Consider the following 19741-nt stretch of genomic DNA (forward strand, 5'->3'; position numbering starts at 1 on the left):
GGGATGCAGGCACTAAGTACCAGCATAATTGGCACATCGTTTCCATGGAATTAATCCACGCGACTTTCTAGAGAAACCAAAGGTTATCTGGTTTCCTGGTCATTAATTCTAGTTAATCACCGTGACGCATGGACTAAGCAATGATAAATGAGATCCATCACGATCACCGTCAACAGCGGAGAATCTCTTCGTTATCTGCGGCGTAAAGGGGATAAACAATGGCATCTCTGTTAGTCGGCGTTACCTCAGGAGCAGAACAAACAAATATAAAGGAATGTAATCTTAAAACGGCAAGAAAAAATACATTTTTACGACCAACTTTCAAGTGGATTGCGTAAATAGACACATCTGTGGTGAGATGGATGGCGATAAGAGGCTTCTATGTATCTGCAGATGTTTGCCCGTCATTCACAAGATGTCATCGTAACGCAACAATAACAATCGAATGCGTTTGACAGCTGGGCCAGCGATGACTAATACGTTTCCTTTCCTTCGTTATGGACCGTTTATACGCAGCGACGCAAGCTTCGGGCTTCCGGTGCCGCCAACAGCGGCAATTTCAACAGGAGGGTTATAATGTTCATGTTCCTGAAGCGAGCAAATGGAGAAAATCGAACCAGAACAATTTCGTAGACCGCTGCTGCTGTTACTGATGGCAGTGCGCAATTACCGAGTGCATGAGTCATAGAGCACAAAGCGCGTCTATTTCGAAGGGGTCAAACGTTGCGGTCTTTGGTTCGGTTCGGTGACCTCAGCACGGCTTTCCTCCAAAACTCAACCAACCAAAAATACTACAGCGCAACGATGATGAGTCACGCGGCCGCAATCGCAAACGGAGTGCCGTCAAAAAAGCTTCGCCAACTTGGTATTCGCGCTAGATCGGGTCTGGTGGCTCCAAAAGAAATATTCACCACTTGTGCTCGTTTCCCAACATAACGACAGATTGTTGTCGTGTTAAGTTTCGACGGCCGGCGGCCGAAGCGAACGTCGAATCGTGAGCCGAAAGCAATGGCCATTTGAATGACCTTTGCTTGATCGTGACGTCACTGCAAAGGCCGTAGCGAACCACGGATTGCAATAAATTGTTTCATGCCAGCCAGTCAGCTAACGTATCCATGTTTCTCAATTCCCTCATTCTCCTTCGGCTTCTCGGTGGATGGCGGTGCAGAGCCTGGTAACTTTTTCGCCGTGGCTTTTCGGGCGACGGTGGCTTCGAGACCGGTTGCGCAGATCAGGTTTTCTTTCACCACAACAACACACAGACACTCGCGCGCACCGTTCGTTGCGATGAGGTGGAAAATCTGGTTTTCTGACGGCAAGTCGTGCCGTGCCGAACGTTCGTTGTACGGTTTCTCCGTACTCATGTCAGCCTTCACGTGTAATAAGAACAGAATCCAAGGCAGGAAGAATTCTGCGAATTTGTTTGACAACATAAATGTTCCCTTCTCTTGGTTGGTGTGTAGAAAATGGCCCATCAATAAAAATTAACACAATTTTAACGCCTTCTGTGTGGAAAATCGCACTCATCAATGGTGCTGGGAGAAATGGTTCGACCCCTCTCCACGGTGGATTATCGTCAGTACGGATAGGGCCCGAAAAGATTAATGACCACCTCAATTACGTACACACATTCGCGGGTGGCGCTGATGACAGGATGACGTCGTTTGGAAGTTATCGAATTTCCTTTTCTCGATTTCGCTGATTTGAAAAATGGATGCTGCGCAACAACTGATTTGATTCAATTTTCACCAAAGATACTCATTTTTGACAGGTGACGTTATCGCCCTATACAAAGCAAGGGGAAGGACGCAATGCCATGATTTTTCATCTTCCAGTCGGTTCCCCCTTGGCTGATGGAAAAGTGCTTGTAACCACTTCTGCATCTGCTACTAATATAGCAGCATTGTTTAACCTGTTATTCAATAAATACGGCTCCCGCGCAACTTCGAACGACTCCCTTCGAGCTATGATGAAACCAAGAAAAAACAAGGGGGAATAAATATTATTTTATTAGCTCTTTTACGTCCATGGCGTCAAGTGAGGAGCCTGACAAGAGAAACAGGATACAGCAATGCTTGTAATCATTTCAGGAATGCATTTTATTACACTGTACATATGTGAAAATTTACCCTCCTGCTATGGTCTAGTAGTAGCGCGTGGTATATGAAGTGGGCATTGAGTTTCCCTTTTCGCCACCACTGACTGCTGCATGATCACAACTCTCGCTAGACATTGTTGTACTAGAAGTGCGAATCGGAAGCATTACGGATGGCTGGCGAAACGACGACGAGGATGGTAGGACGCAGCATGCCATGAATGAAAAGTGTTTTCGAAATGAATGAATCATCTGGATTCTGTCGCTGCTGCTGGGCTGGGTCTGGCAGATCCAGAAGCAGATGGATGGCAGTTCTAACGGTAGTATAAAGAATGAGCCGTTTCCATGCCCATTCATTGGCGGCATTTATCCGGCTGCCGCCAGCAGTGGCAGCCATAAAACACACCATCTATACGATTGTTTCGCAACACGCTGCATGGGACAAAACTCTCTTGAATCCGGAACGGATCCAGTCCCGAAGGTACGGCGGAAGTGCTGCGGAGACGGACGGCGCTGATGAACATTGATTTTAATTAAATTTTACGACAGTTGCTTCGCGCAATGGGTCGAAATCGAATTTCAGGACATTTTGCGTGTTATTGCAGCCTACCAAGGGGGCACGTCGTTTGGGACGATTAAACGCGTCGTTTGATCGACGAGAATTAGCGGAATCAATCGATTAGTTTAGGTTGTTCGTTAATTTTCGTTCCGACGATGGTGATGAGTTGGATTATTCACATGAGGGGCAGTGTGAAAATTGTCCCATTACTTAAGATGTCTCTGAATGTTCTATTCAATATATGTTAGGAGTTGGAACGTTTTTCAAACAGCAGACTGCAGGAAAAATGGACAAAAATGGAATCAACAAAACAGCGAGAGCCGATGACTCAACAGAATCATCGTAGCATCGTGGAGTGTTGATTATCTGAAAACCAAAATGTCAGTGACACTTGGTTCAACCTGAAAAAGTCAAGGATTTGACGCCCTTGGGTACGAAAGTGACCTCGTTAGTTTCGTACTACTCGAGGATATCCTTTAAATAGTGTTTAAATAACGAGGCTAGATCCGGACAGAAGATTATAGGGCCCTCGTGTTGTCTTAGCAAAGGAAGCAGACGGTTCTGTAGACACTCTTTGAGGTATATCTGCTCGTACAGTTCCGGTAATCACGAATGGCGCACTCCGTTTGCCACATGAGCAGATCGCTTGCCAAACCATGTATTTCTTAAAAAGTTTCTGCTATAGACTAATCTCAAGTTTTTAGTCTTGACCTTGGAATGAGGTCATACATATATTAATATTTTTTTGAAACGATGGTTCTACAATTGAATATCCTTGAGAAGTGGATTTTGCGGTCTCCTTTTGTCCAGCGCCTCTTTGTCAGTGTTCAAAGGTACAAGTATCAGCGAACCACATGCCCTGGAGGGTGTTGTGAGTTCGAATCCGGTTGTAATCTCAGATTACAGCTTGATTCGACTCATGCACCTTCCAGCATTGGACAAAAGGTAGGAGTCAAAATGACTACTTGTCAAGCATAGCTGCCAATACCCCCCCCCCCCCCCTTTCCTTTCCGCTCTTCCCCCTCTTCCTTCACCAAAAACTTTTCCATTTCTTTCCCCTACCGTTCCTTCATCAATTGTAGAACCATCGTTTCAAAAAAATATAAGTTTCTGCTTTTTTATTTCCTGCGGAACATCAAACTTGTGCTGGGCGGTGAAGAACAGTAGCCCCGGAAGCTCCCAGAAACCTGCCTTGACGTAAATTTCATCATTCTTGATGAGACAATGAGGCTTCGCGCAGCATCTGCGTGTACAGTTTCCGGGCCCGTGACCTTCCCACCGTATTTTGTCGATCGTCACGATTTGGAGCCTTATGCACTTTGTACGTATGAAGTCCCTCTCATTCCTTGGCTCTCTGAACGAAAGACTTCGACAGATTCAACTTTTTGGCCACATCCCTGACCATTGGGATTCTCCTTAAACGCTTTCACGACACGCTTGTGATCCTGATCGCTAATAGAACATCCATTCTGACCGCATTTCTTCTTCCGTTCGATGCTCAGACTCTCAGAGTTTCGTAGTAACGTTTAACCACACGACTCACAGTTGAGAGTGCACGATTCCAAGTTGTTTTCCGGTGTCCCGATAAGATAGTTAAGAATTTTCCAGGTGCTTGCGCAAAATTAATTCACGACGTTCCTTTTCGGGTGATGTCATTCAATCATCTGTTGGAAGACACTAAGTCGAGACAGTTTCCGTAATAGTATTGCATGGTCAATACGATCGAAAGCTGCTTTCAAGTCAGTAAATTAGTGCCAACAGATCAACCAGGCATGAAGCCGTGCTGCACCGTTGAAATATAGTTCTTAGTGCGGGACAGTATTACACCACTCACAATTATCTCGAACAGTTTAGAAGCTGCGGAAAGGTTAGTGATTCCTCGATAATTCCTTACGTTGAGTCGGTCGCCGGTTTTTAATACTGGAAACATAAACGATAAACGATTCTTTCCAAACTTCGGGAAATCTCCCTTGTGCGAACGACTTATTGAATATGAAGCATAAAGGATTGGCCAACGCCGCTATGCAACGGCTCGCAACTACAGCTGGAATCCTATCAGGTCCTGCAGAGAACGAACGCTTTAATTTTTTAGTGGCGGTTATAATCATATCGGTTGTAATGCTGAACAGACCCAAATCCACCAAATCGGCTGGAAGCTTAGAAGCTTTTTCATCAGCAAAGACGGAAGCGAAGAATTTCGCAAACAGTTCACACGAGTCAGAAGACTCGACACCATCGTAGCAAACGTTCAAAGGAATCGAAGAGGATTTTCGTTTGGAGTTGACAAAATTCCAAAAAAATTTCGGTTGCCTTTTAAGATCAATTTGCACCCGCAGTACATACGATTTATATAATGAAGCATTCAGGCGGCGATATTTATCACTAGCGTGTTTGAAATTGAACTGAGTTAATGGCGTTCTCCGATAGCGTCGAGCACGTTGAGCACGGTTACGTTCCCGCTTCATTTGCCGTAGACGAGGGGTATTATTCGTACTCATTGCACTATTCGATTAATGCAACTACTCGTGCTGGCAGTATTCGATTAAAAATTATTCGAATATTTCATGTGTTATTCGATTAGTTGAATTAATCGAACGACTAACGGACATCACTAGGTACTGCGTGTGGCGCTGTTCGTCTGTCGGCGCGTTAGCCGCGATTCTCAGCGCGAGTTTTCGAGGGAAGGCCCGTTCCTATGAAATAGACCAAACCTCGTGTTCTTAGTCTTGACCTTGAAATGCGGTCAAACATATATTAATACTTTTAGTGGCATAGTGTCGTCGTCCCGCAACAAAGTATGCACCAGTAAACACAAAGTTAGATTAAACTTCTCGGTCGGTGGTTCTACAGTGGATGGAGGAAGAGGCACGATCTGTGTCTAAAATAACCCAACCCATGTCGCCTTAAAACTGACGACTTAAAACCGTTCTTAAATACAGAGCACTAGTTAATACTGACATATCTACAACCAGTAATTCATTCACCTGAAGTTTAGAAAAATTATTTTTGTTTCTTAAGTAATGCAATACACCGCTCTAAAGTCGCCTTTTGCTTTGATTCAACAGCTATTAAAACATATTCAGGTAGTATATTTGTGCCTGCACGTCCCTTTCAACTGTGCTTGGAAATCTTATGGAATATGTCTGAAATGTATTACCCAAAACCGAAAGGAGAAAAATCGATTCTTTTTGCTAGTCATCCTCCCGTTATCCTCGGAAAAACACCTTCACCTTCAGCTTTTACGTCAGTCATTATAGCATCTTTGCGTAAACAACCTCTGACTAATCCTCTTCGCTAGAGCCAATAAAAGCTCACTAGACTGAAAAAAATATTGATCTGCTTTTAGCCTTCCAATCGAACACTTTTAAGCCGCCTAATCCATCAAGACGAGAGGAAATCTCAAATATAGGATAATGGACAGGGACGCGTAAAGCCAAGCCTCTCCCTTGTGATTGTGAGCCTGCCGACAAAAAGGATCAAATTTAACATACTAAAAGCCGTCGGGATTCGGCTAAAATAGAGAAATAATAAAAAGCTCATAACGGTCGGGCCTCCGGTTGGTTATCCAGAGGGATCACCGTAAATAGTCGGTCGGTCCGTACGCATGCATGTGCTGTACACATTGCGGCTGAGATAGAGGAGGGAGCATCAAGGGTGAAAGTAGCGCTTATGAGTCATGCTTTTACCGTGGCCCAACGACGACAGGGTGAAGTTTGGCCGACCCGTACGCCGCGGGCCGCGGCGATAGGAGCGTGTAAGATTCGTGCTACCCAAAGTCACCTTTAAGTGGTGAATTTATGTTTATAAATAGGCCGACTTCTTCGAGTGCGCGTCGCTTCCAACAGGAAGTGAAACTGGGTGCGATACTGCGCTAGCATAGGGTCGGACCTCATAGTTCAGTGCCTTGGTCGTGTTCTGAATATTATCAAAACAAATGTACGGCGTTACACACTAACGATCTGGCTAAATTGTTACGCTACATATCTCTCGGCTGTGTGGCCCGTATAAACACACCAAAATTGATAGGCCCAACGCGCGAACTGTGCTCGATTTTTGCTTTTCGCTGCGTAATTCTTGCCTGCTTGTCTACTTAGCTTCGGGTCTATTGTTATTTCAACAGTTGAATGGTTTTAATAACAAAATTGCCTCCGCCAGTAGGTAGGCCCCGCGTCCGGTCGGCGGTCGTACAGTCTGGCGGAGCCGGGAGCGTTCGTTCACTGTTTTTTCTCTGCTGCAACACTGATGATGACTCATTCGCCGTTCCGTTCATTCGGTTTGTTTTAGACACTTTTGACAATAATTGGAGAAAAACTTCAAGCTTTGAGTAAGTGCGCAAAATATTAGAAAAATGTTGAAACTGACAACCAGAAAAACGTCATCCCTTACTACGTTCATCAATCAATTTCCGGTGTCTGGTTGAGTAGATCGTAATTACTCGCTCAAACCGCACCCCAAGCTTTGTCAAAACAATCAAAGTCTCGCTCCCTCTTCAAGGTTTGGATCCTTTTGGGAGATTAATGCGTGTTTGATTAAAAATCCATCCCTTTTCCGATGCGCCGTTCATTGTGACGGCACCGATCATAACGGTTACACGCGTGGGATAAAAAATATGGCCGGAAATTTGATCCGCACGGTCGGTCGGAAACGGTTCATCATACGAAAAAAAACCGAGACGAGAAGCAAGGGCAACGCTGCTGCACTGGCTGGCTGGAAATCTCGTTTATTTTATGTTTTTTCCTAACACACCACTCGCTGAAAGCGGTATCCATTACATATCCGCTAGCTATTAGGGACGAAAAGCGGGTGTGTATCGTCACACAAAAAAGGAATCCTGACGAGATGAATCATCCCTCGGAGGAAGCCTGAATCATCCGATTGACATCCTTCAGATGATGAACCCGCCGAGGGAGAGGACGAAACTTCGTCACGTGCCATACGCCGTGTTCAAACAAATTAAAACGAACTCCTCGCCGCGGTACCTACATAAAGTCGCTGCGAGTGTGTTTATATATAGTTTGGAATTCTTGACCGAACCGTACCGGGACAGCAGTGACATCATAGACCGCTAAACGAATTGCTGAACGATTAATCATTCCTTCTTTGCTCTTCAGCCTGGGATCTTTCGCTGAATTTACGCTCAAATATTGACAATCGCTATTGTATTAATGTCCGCCCCATAGCCCGCGGGGTCGGTCGACGCTCAAAAACCGAAATCGATCAAGCAAATCAACAACGTCCTTCAGTCTCGCGCAAAGTTCGACCGAAGAAAAGCGATTGTGTAGAGAAGCTCGCGGAAGCACGTACCGGTGGCGGCCTCTTAGCTACCCACCCAAGAACGTGGTTCCGAATCAACGAAATCGACGAAAAATAAAACTAGCCCGCATGAGCCAAACAAACGAACAAGCAAGCACGCTTACTATGATGATGAATCATACTTGCACTTCTTCTGCTACAAGCTACAAGTAAAGCACACAGTTTTGGCTGTCCTCGATTTGTGTTGTTTTGCTTTCTTTTCCTCCCACCTAGCCTACTCCGATAGTTGACGAGGGACGTGCTGTTTATATCTAAAATTAAAGTGTATATCTTCAATAATTGTTTATACTTTTCATTTGGATGCATTGGGTACTTTGACACAGTACGAAAGTGTCTTATTTTTTTCTATTTTTACGACCGACGGTATGTAATCAAAAAAAAAAACTAGGCATAGCGCCGCAAATCTACTCACCCACATTGTTTTCGCTACATTTCCGGGATCTGACTGATCCGTCAGATAAGATAAATGTCTACATTCCGCTTGTTCTGTCCGCTAGTTACCAGGTGCTGCTAGCTAGCTAGTCATCCACCGCCACGGTGCAACCTAAATCCTCTAACAGTTTCTTATCAAACAACAACTAATTCACTTTATTCTTTTTTCTCCTTACCTTTACAGAGGATGCTCGCAAAAAGGGTTCCACAGTGCTGCTGCACTGTCAGGCCGGAATTAGCCGCAGTGCCACGATCGCCATCGCGTACGTCATGCGCTACAAGGCCATTTCGCTGCTAGAGGCTTACCAGGTGGTGAAACGGGCCCGGCCCATCATTTCTCCGAATCTGAACTTTATGGGTCAACTGCTGGAACTGGAGCAGGCGTTGATTGCCGACGGGAAACTGGAACCGCCGCCACCGTCCCCGACAGTGCCACCCAGCCAGCCGCCCTCGTTCCTCATCAACAACGGCAACAGGTTCAGCCAGCACGACGAGGAAATGGACGAGGACGATGACAACAAGAACAACAACCGTGACAGTGGTTGCAGTACCGCCAGCAGCAGCAGCAACAGTAGTACCTGCAGTAGCAGCACCTGCCAAAGCAGCATCTGCCACACCGGCACCAGTACCATCATCCACAGCACCGGTGGCCTTACCTCGACCAGAGTTAGTTTCGGCCACGGTCTCAATGGCCGCTGTGCGCATCGGTTGACACTAAGACTGCCCACTTCGCCACCATCGTCACCGTCGTCGCTTTCCTCGCCTTCTTCACTATCATCGTCATCGTCAACACCCTCGCCCACTCAGTCACTGGCGCCCGTACCGGCGACGCCCCTCAGCACAATCGCTCCCAGTCCGTTCCACGCGTGCAGCACAAGCAGCAGTAGTTCCGGCATGCGGCCAGCCCCTTCCAGTTCCCGCTCATGATCAGATTTAAGCTTGCTAGAATTAATCCTTTCGTCCCTCTATCATGTATTCTTAAATTTTGTGTGATAAACAACTATTTTTAATGTCAGAGCTAATTTATAGAATTTTACGTGCGCGCCTAGTAATTAAGTAGAACGTAAGAAATTGATTTTTCGCCTTTAGTTGCATTGAAAACATTTTTGAGCTCTTCTTTACATGGAAGGTAAATATAGATATTTTTGTAATGAGATAAATGAATTTCCCATATCAATTGTTTAAAAAACCTATTTGTTGAAAACAAGAGTTTAAAACTGTGGATGCATTTAGCACCATCATCATCCTGACCGGCAGCATCAAACACAGAGCTGTTGAGCGTCAAACAGAGGTAGTTTTTCTTGAAAGTATAATAAGAGATAAATCGACCACAGAATTTGTCACAATTTGTATAAAGTTTCACCCAGCAAAACAAACTACCTCTGTTGGACGCTCTTTAGTTAGCTGCTGCTTCAACCATAACATAAGCAACTCATTACCGCCATAATTGTTTTTCATCTCTGAAACAAACACCAGAAAGAAAAAAAAAAACTATAAAGAAGCAAACTCTAGTCTCATTTAACGTTTAAGTTACTGTTTAATATATATGCCAATACTTTTTTGTGCTGAGGAATCGTAGTTTCACCAGCGACCTAGAACAAAGAATAAAAAAAAATTAATTAATTTCAATCAATGTCAATGCACTTTCGCGACCCGGTTGTTGTTTCCCAATTTAAACAAAACAAAGGAACCCTAGATCATTCTCAAACCTGTCCCACACACAAACACACATATCGACAGGTTTCATGTTGTTCCCAACCCAACCCCAACACAGAAACCAGCAACAATTGCACCGTTATCCCAACAAAATAAAGAAAGGCTGTGCTAAAGTTGAACCTTTTCTTCAAGAGTTTAACAACCTGAGCTGCACTGATTGGCAATCGAGCACCTGCGCACTTTTTGTTTGTATAATAGCAGTAATGAGAACAGAAATAATTATAACTTCTTTAAAACTATCACTATGCCGAAAGCTTACGCCGAAAGATTAGTTGTGTTTTTGTACGTGTATTCGTGGTAACGCTCAAGCTTGCTGATGTTGATTGCTTTCTTCGGCACGAATATTACCGGGTTAAGTGTTTTGTTGAGAACGCGAAGTTTTTCAATATCTCAAAGTGGAACCAAGTTTTGTACAGCACAACAGCACATTGTTACGCAACCAACATACGCGGGGGGCTTAACAATGCGAAAACCACAGCCTACTACGACCAGCAGGTGTTGGTAACGCCAACTACTGGGCATAAGAGGAAACCCAAACGAAACTATTTATGTAAAAATGCAAGCAAAGTTCGATTCCTGTAGTTATCATTTAAATTATTCTAGTTTAGATTCGTATAAGTCGCTGTATTGAGAAATGTCGACACTCAAAAATAATACTATACAGCAAAAAAAAGTTCTGCAAAATAGTACTTGATTTTTTCTTTGATCCGAAGAATCAACTGAGCGTCTCTTTCGACACACGCAAGTCGGCTTCAACCTGGTCCAGCCATTTAGCAGCGTTGGACCCTTCTGTTTCTGCGTGCCGATGGGGTACTTGAATAGGACGAATTTCACTGCACAGTCGTCCAGCATCTTTGCGACATGGCCGGCCCACCGTAGTCCTCCAACTTTCGCCAGGTTTCGTCGATATGAAATCTCTTCAAATAGTGCCTGCCAAGTAGCTGGTGGTTCATACGCCTCTGCTCTGTTTTCTGCCCATACCCCGTCAAAAATCTGGCTCCGGCTTTGGGGAACAGGGTTTCCGAAATTTCTCATGGCAAGTACAAATTTGATAGTTCTCAACACACTACTGACCCGCAGTACACTTCTAGCCTACCGAACTCCGACGTTAATGGGATTCATCTGGATATAAACACCCATGCACTTACCGGCCTTTCACCAGGTCCACCACTACTTCGCCAGCTACCGGGATGCACCGATTCTAGCATTATGGAAACTCCTGACTCCCCCGCAGTAATCGCGCCTTTGCTGCCAGCGTTCAACAGTCGTCCTACGTGCGGTTGCGGGGAACGGGGTTTCCAAAATTGCACTCTGGGCAAGTACAAATTTGCTAGCCCATATCACACAACTGACCCGCTAGATGCCATCGCTCCTGCCTCCAGGGACGACGCAGAACTGCCGATTCCGTAATCTCCCGCGACCTACCAGACCGAAGACAGCTACCCTTATTCTGCGAGGCGAGTGACGTGACTATGTTGCAGTCACCGCGAATCAGGTGACAATTGTCACCTAGGTGACTCGCCTTGTCACTTAGGTGACAAGGGTTTCTTACCTAGGTGACACGATTCGACTCGCCGTGGCGAGTCACCTAAGTGACAATTGTCGTATTGAGTCATGTGACTCGCAGAATAAGGGCAAGCATGTGATCTTCAACCAAAATGTAGGCGGCATGAATTCTCGTGTCACTGACTATCATATAGCCGTTTCAGATCCGAGCTATGATATCATCGTCTTAACCGAGACCTGGCTCGATTCTCATACACTTTCCAGTCAAGTATTCGGCTGCGACTATGAAGTTTTTCGCTGTGACAGAAATCCGCAAAACAGCCGGAAATCAACTGGAGGGGGCGTTCTGATAACAGTTCATCAGGGATTAAAAGCAACTGCTATAGACAACAAGGATTGGGACTGTTTGGAGCAGACCTGGATTTCATCAGTTGCATTACATGACCGGAACTTGTTTCTAGCGTTGTGTATATCGCCCCTGACCGGACTCGTGACATCGCTCTTTTCAAAGCGCACTGCGAATCTGTCTTCGCTGTGATCGAGAGGACTACTCCAGTCGACCAGATTATGATACTGGGGCACTACAATCTGCCTAACATTACGTGCAAGCGATCACAAGGCGGTTTCCTGTATCCCAACCCAACTCTTTCTGTACTCCACACAGGTGCTACCAGTATTTTCGACAGTACAATGCCACCGGCCTGTCACAAAAATAACCGCTGTCTGGACCTCTGTTTCTATTCAACACAAGATGCCGCACCATTCCTCTCAACAGCTTCACTGCCTTTAGTTAAAGATGTACTCTGTGGAAGACAACAATACTAGCGATCTTGACACCACCACCGCTGCTCTTACGTACGATTCTTGCAGAGCAGATCATCGCAGCATCGCAGCCTTCCTATTATCAATGGATTGGGATAACATGATTAACGATCATGATGCCGATACAGCCACCCAAACCATATCAAATGTTTTGTCGTATGTCATTGATAAACATGTCCCGAAAAAAGTCGGTCGTTTCGGATCATGTGCCCCTTTGGCAAACGAGGGAATGACGAAAACTCAAATCACTGAAAAGAGCCGCTCTACACGCACTACAGCATCACTACGTTAGAGTAAATCACGAGTTCAAGCGAGTCACTCGTGTTTGTTTTGAGCAATATCAACGTAGGATTCAGAGGAAACTAAGGTCGCACCCCAGTTTCTGGAAGTTTGTGAACGAGCAACGCAAGGAATGGGGGCTACCCTCCTCAATAATCTATCGCGATGAAACTGCCTCAAATTTTACAGACATATGGAGCTTACTCGCTAAAAAGTTTGCTAGCCTGTTTAGTCATGAAAGTTTAACCAGTAACGATGTCGACTGCGCCGCAAGGAATGTCCCACCGTACGGTCAAACTCTAAGTAATCTGGGGATAAACACCAAGATGATCTTCATTGCCGCTACGCAACTGAAGTCCTCCTTCAATCCCGGCCCAGATGGAATCCCGTCCGCTCCCCTGAAGAAGCACATCTCTTGTTTGGCTAGACCACTACAGCTCGTATTCCAGAAGTCCATCTCCAGCTGTATTTTTCCGTCTTGCTGGAAATCTGCTTATATGTTTCCTGTGCACAAAAAGGCAACAAGCAAGATGTGGACAATTACCGGGAAATTACATCGTTGAGTGCCATCTCGAAATTGTTCGAGCTAATCGTCTTGGAGCCACTTTTCTCACATTGCAAGCAATATTTGAACGCGGATCAGCATGGATTCCTCCCTGGTCGATCCACTACTACTAATTTGCTGTGCCTTACTACGCACATCGTCGAAAACATGTCTGCAATGACGCACACCGACGTCGTATATACCGACCTGTCAGCCGCCTTTGATAAGCTCAATCACGTAATCGCAATCGCAAAACTCGAAAGACTTGGGGTAGGCGCATATTGGCATATGCCGCTCAACTGAAGACTGCAGCGCTCTTCAACGCCAGCTGGATGTCTTCGCCTCGTGCTTGATGTACCTTAAACAGAATGGTAGTAAATCCCTCAAAGTGCTCTGTAATATCCTTCTCACGTAAAAAAATGCTGTTATTTTCAACTACACGCTGCTATCGAGCACTATCGAGGGGGTCGATCATATCAAAGACCTAGGTGTAATCTTGGTGAAATCCGTATCACTTACCGAGCTACGAAAATCGATGTATGATGATCCACCTAGATACTCTCTGTACACGGAGAGATTGTACATCTAAAGCCCTGCTAGTCGCTGATACTCTGCGAGGAAAAATAGATTGCCCTCAGCTTCTAGAAGGAATCGACCTTAATGAGCAGCCTAGATCCCTTCGAAATACTGCTATGCTGAGGACGTCATACCCCCGTACGAACTACGGCAAATACCAGAGGACGTGTGACAAAGTAGCATTCATATTCAATTCCCATCTATCGCGCCAAACTCTTCGTGAACGATTGAACCGCTATTTAACTTGTCTATCCGTTTAGTTATATTTATGTGAATTTATTACTATTTATACACTTGACCACTAGTTTTAAGAAGCTAGACCATCATTGGGCACGAAGTCTTCCGTAGGCAAAGTTGCATTCTCGAGTCCGCACACGACTACCGTTTTGTACATCGCCAGCTTTGTGCGGCGACGGCGTGTGCTCATTAACTGTAGCGTTTTGACGTAGGACTACGTCTTACGGCAAGTTTTGAAATAGGGTGTCATTCCAAAAAATCGAAAAATGCGAGCGTCACGAAAAATGAAAGGTTTTGAGCGCTAATAGCTCAGCGGTTTTCCGATCGATTTTCAATATTCTTACACCAATCGATCGGAAAATCTTCTAAGAATTGACTCAAACGAAGAAAAGTATGGATTCTTGATGTTGAACTATTGAAAAATTGAAAATAATGAAACTATGTTTTACCAGAATTCAAGCTTCGTGATTGGTTGGAAGATTCTATACGATGATCTGAACCTCTACTAATTTGATATCTGTGCTTGGGAAGTAAGCCAAAACAAGAGACACAGCTCCCTCATTTCAACAAGATTTCCTAACACCGCGGTTCAACCTAGACCATTTTGATGTCCGTGCTTGGGAAGTACGCCAGAGAGAGTGACACAGCCCCCTCGTGCCAACAGATTTCTTACGAACCCGATAAAACCTAGTCCAATTTGATGTCTGTGTTAGGGAAGTGTGCCAGAAAAAATGACACAAGTTCGTTGTCTCCATAGGTCGCAAATTCTTTACTGCGAGACGATTAAACCTTGGCGATTTTGAAATCTGTGTTGGAAAAATGTGCTACAGCTGTAGTGTTCGGTTACAATATGACTCTATGAATACGCATGCTTGCCGTTTCATTAGAAGTGTAGTGAAAAGATGTGCTGTTGATAAAATAGGATTGAGTTTGTAAAATCCCTTCAACGTGGGAAACCATGGATAATAAAAACAATCTTTAATTTCAGTAAGGTAGCAGGAAAGCAATAGTTTGTGTTCTTGATTTTGTTAAATTGTTTTCTAATGCACAATCTTTTGAGAATTGAACGTTTGCAATGTTACTACTTTGATAAATGTTACATACAACGCATGTAGCATGTATATATGTTACATATAGCATGTATACATGAAGAATCGAATGATTACAAGCATGAATACATGCTACTATTACTGTACAAAGAGACTTACGTAGTCCTGCGTCACCTATATATGCGGTCGTGTCTTGTAGACAACCCCTTTGATTTTTTTGGAGGGATAAGTAAGCTTTCAATGCGTCGTTGAATCTCCGAAGTCGACGATGACCAGAGATCCCAAATATTTGAACTCATCAACCACTTCCAGGTTATTGCCGTCATTAGTCACCGTCACTGGGAGACAAACGTTGCTTTCTCTGAAGCCTCTCCCCACTATATATGTAGTTTTAGACTCATTGATTTGACACCCAATTTTCCTATTCCTAGCATCCATTTTTATTAGTGCATAGATTACCTTCGCCGTCCCAGGGTTTCTAGTAATGATGCAATGTTGGATATCTGCCATGACTTTCATCTGTCGTCAGGACAGGCTCTCGTCAATAGTCTGGACATCTTTGGCTAAGCTGTGACGCCAGTGATTCCAGTCGAGTGCTTCTTTGCAGACCTCATTCGGTTCTTTCCAGCTACGTTCTCGAGTTTCTATTGCTATCGGCCTTTGATGACATCGACGATGGCGTTCCTCGTTGGATTCCTAGTTGTCAGGCCATCATTCACGAATCAATGATGAATCGCAGGCACCGATTAATAAATAGCTGCAGTTTTCGCGTTGTCTCCGCTGAGACGCACCACGTTTCGTAGGCGTAGGTGTGCCGAAAATCAACGGGCGCAATAGCAGTTGATCGCCAAGGCCTCTAATAGCAGTTCAAGGCCTCTGTCTAAGAGCACAACGATTAGTTACCTATTGAGCAAGTTTGGGTAGCTACAAAATTATCCGATCGCTCTTTATGCCTGTAAAACAAAGTAAAGCCTAGGTGCTACATTCCGTTATCGAAACTTAACCTTCTGTTTTAATACGACAAATTTCGCAGCCAGCTGTTTGAGTACAGGACAATTACAGGGCCATAGTTTCTACGATCCTATTGACTCTAACAGTCTCTCCCAGCCGAGATTCGAACATACGACGACTGCCTTATTAGGCCAGCGTCATACCTCGAAGCCAAATGGGAGGCATCTTTATGCCTGTGCGCCGTCTATTTCCCACCGGATCGAGTAAGGGACGCCGTGCTCCTCAAGGCTCATATGCAGAGGTTGGAGAACTCACAAAATGAATAGATACGCCGAGCATCGGCAAACGGTTTTTATCATGATAAAACAACTACGCGAGTGGTTCAATTCGCCTATAACAATGAACAACAGACACTCACGCTTCATAGCATCGCTGAATATACGAATATCGTGAGCAACGCAAAAGTGCGAATTACTGCTTTCTGCTGCTTGTAAAGCCACTAACACTACTTTAACCCATTATGACCCAGCGTATGATATACCATACCTCGTCTTCAAAACCTGTTTACTGTTGAATTTCAATAGTTAGCATTGTTAATATATCACTACAAGAGAGATAAGACATCAATCTGATGTGTGTGTGATATAATTTGTCAGTTTTTGTCATTTCATCTGTATTTTTACCAGTGCAAAGTTGTGACAAATGGCGGAAAAAAAGTTGAAAAAATGGCGTAAAAATGTTTGTCTCCAAAACGCATGAAAAAGTCTACATTTAGTGACAAAACATTACCTGACATGTAAATTAGTATTTATATGAAAGTCTATCACAAAATTCGATAAAAAATCTGTAAAAAACTTTGTGATTTGTTTGTTTGAAACTGAGCCTATAAAATATTTAACCTGCGATATTTTGGCCTTGAAAGCATTCCAAATGACGATTTTGCGTTTCCCGCCACATAGCCACCCCAGCCATAATATAATAGATTACAGAGTTTCACTTCATTTGGTCCAAATTTAGGTATACCCGGGTCATAATGGGTTAAACTATTCCCTTTTCATGGTAATATTATTTTGAATACTTTCCGGCGTCTCCGGGCATTCTATATCCGATAAATCGAACACACTCAATGTTCAATATTCAATTTTTGAACGAATTCTGATGTTCACATTGAGTTTCTGTTCGTGATAAAATTCAGAGCTGATGCGTACATTATCGGCGAGGCAGACGAATAGTGTATGTTCATGAGGGATGTTCATCGATTCAAATGATCACTTTTTCGCGCATTCTCCAACCACTGCTCATATGACATCGGTCTCCGCTCCACCACTGACGATTTGCTAATTCTGGTTAATTTCAATCTTCCCGGGATTAATTAACGTGAACGCGGCCACGCCTATCTGTTGTGCGACTGCTATAGTATAGCCACTGTGCAGCAAATTATAAAAATCACCAATGAAAACAAACTGCTTGAAACTTTACTTCGCTAGTGTTCGCAGCCAGGCTCCAGAATGTATGTTGAGGCCTGCTCCACTCGTTAAAGATGTCGGTCAAGGTCGGACAAGATGCCATTGTGCAACACGTGGCGCGAGAACGCCTCGACTGTGTTTATCTGAAACTCCACCATGCCTCAGCGCGACCCAGATGTTTTCGTGGTTTAGTCGATCAAACGCTTTTTCAAAGCCAACCCAACAGAAGAGTCTTGGGATTCGTTGATCTGCTCCAATATAATACGGAGCGTTGCGATATGGTCTACACATGATCGGCCTGCCCGAAGTCCAGCTTGCTGCCGCCGGAGAGTAGCGTTACCGTCGATCTTCTCTTGGATCCGGTTGCGGGTTACCTTATAGAGTACTTTAAGAGTAATTTAGAGCAACATGATGCCACGCCATTTACCGCATTCAGTAAGGGAATCCTTTTTCAGAGACTTTGACCAATATGCCGTGCAATCAGTCCACCGGAAAAGTTGCGGTTTCTTATATATTGTTGAATAATTCATGCACCATCTGGGCTGATAAAGATGGGTCAGCATTGAGTATCTTGACTGAAACACAACCTATCCCTGGCGCACTGTTGGATTTCATACCTTTAATTCCTACCTGAATTTCAAATAGCGGTTCCTCCGAACAGCATCGTATACTGCCCTGAAATGCACGAAAATGTGAGTGGACACGTTGTACTCCCGACATTTCTGGAGAATTTGTCGGACAATTTTGATCCGTAGTAGCACAGACGCTCATCAAGCCCGTCTGACACTGCTCTATGAAATTACAGGAACCGATCCGACCGTCCTTTTTGCAGATGGGACAAACCACACCTTCCATCCATTCCTCCGGGAGTTTCGTCTCCTCCCAAATCCTTTAAATTATCCATTGAAGTGTCGTTATTAGGTAGTTGTTCTTTGCCATTTTTGTAGAGTTCTACCGGGAGTCGGTCCTTTCCTTCTTCTTCTTCAGCAGCATAGAGCCGGGGTGGCTCGTGCTGTTTCAAGCACTCGTCTCCATTCAACTCGGTCTTGGGCCACTCGTCGCCAATTTCCTAGTCGTCTCAGAAGTCGCAAATCGTTTTCGACCTGGTCGAGCCATCGTGCACGTTGGGCTCCCCTGTTCCTGGTGCCGGTGGGGTTGTTGAAGAGGACTATTTTCGTCGCACTGTCGTCCGGCATCCTTACGACGTGTCCGGCCCACCGTAGCCTGCTAACTTTCGCTAGATGTACGATAGGAGTCTCCCCAAGCAGTGCCTGTAGCTCGTGATTCATACGCCTCCGCCACTCTCCGCTTTCAGTTTGTACTCCGCCAAATATCGTCCGCAGCACTTTCCGCTCAAACACGGCAAGGGCGCGTATGTCCTCCGTAAGCAGCGTCACGGCTTCAAGTCCATAAAGAACTACCGGTCTAATAATGGTTTTGTACATTGTTAGCTTCGTGCGGCGGCGTATGCTTCCTGATCGTAGCGTTTTACGAAGGGCAAAGTAGGCCCGATTTCCCGCTTGGATGCGCCGCTGGATCTCCTTACTAGTGTTGTTGTCCGCGGTCACCAGCGATCCCAAACACACGAACTCCTCTACCACTTCTAGGTCGTCGCCGTCAACGGTTACCGTCCGTGGGAGGCACGCATTTGTTTCCTTTGAGCTTCTTCCTTTCATGTATTTGGTCTTCGACGCATTTATTTTTAGCCCAATTCTCCTAGACTCCACTTTCAGTCTGGCGTAGATTGCCTCCGCCGTCGCAAAGTTCCTGGCAATGATATCGAAGTCATCTGCAAAGCCTAGAAGTTGGCTACTCTTGGTAAAAATCGTGCCTCTCGTTTCGATGCCCGCTCGTCGGATCACCCCCTCAAGAGCAATGTTGAACAGCATGCAGGATAGACCGTCACCTTGTCTCAACCCTCGTCGCGTCTCGAAGGGACTCGAGAGTGTCCCAGAGATGCGTACGAATCACATCACTCGATCCAATGTAGCTCTGATCAGTCGCGTCAGTTTGTCAGGAAAACCGTAAACGGCTGGATAATGCGGTCGGTAAACGGCTGGATAATGTGGAATATAGATCCCATAGTGGTCGTTAGCCTCTTATCCAGCCACTCCGATCCCGACCTCCTCGTGGTACCAGCCGGAATACGAGCAACCTTAGCGGAGATCGGGTAACCAACCCCGGTGGAAACTAAGG

General features: G+C 44.9%; 1 protein-coding gene across 1 annotated transcript in view; it reads left to right on the top strand.

The window, feature by feature from the left end:
• LOC128734975 (tyrosine-protein phosphatase vhp-1-like) overlaps window positions 1–10789 on the top strand; it is a 39104-nt gene extending 28315 nt beyond the window's left edge. Inside the window, exon 4 of the mRNA XM_053829400.1 lies at window positions 8584–10789. Coding sequence (XP_053685375.1) covers window positions 8584–9326 — 743 coding nt within the window. The 3' untranslated portion in view covers window positions 9327–10789. The remainder of the gene's footprint in view (window positions 1–8583) is intronic.
• The last annotated feature ends 8952 nt before the right edge of the window (window positions 10790–19741 follow it).

The sequence above is a fragment of the Sabethes cyaneus genome, chromosome 1 (genome assembly GCF_943734655.1).
Source record: "Sabethes cyaneus chromosome 1, idSabCyanKW18_F2, whole genome shotgun sequence".
Lineage (NCBI taxonomy): Eukaryota > Metazoa > Arthropoda > Insecta > Diptera > Culicidae > Sabethes > Sabethes cyaneus.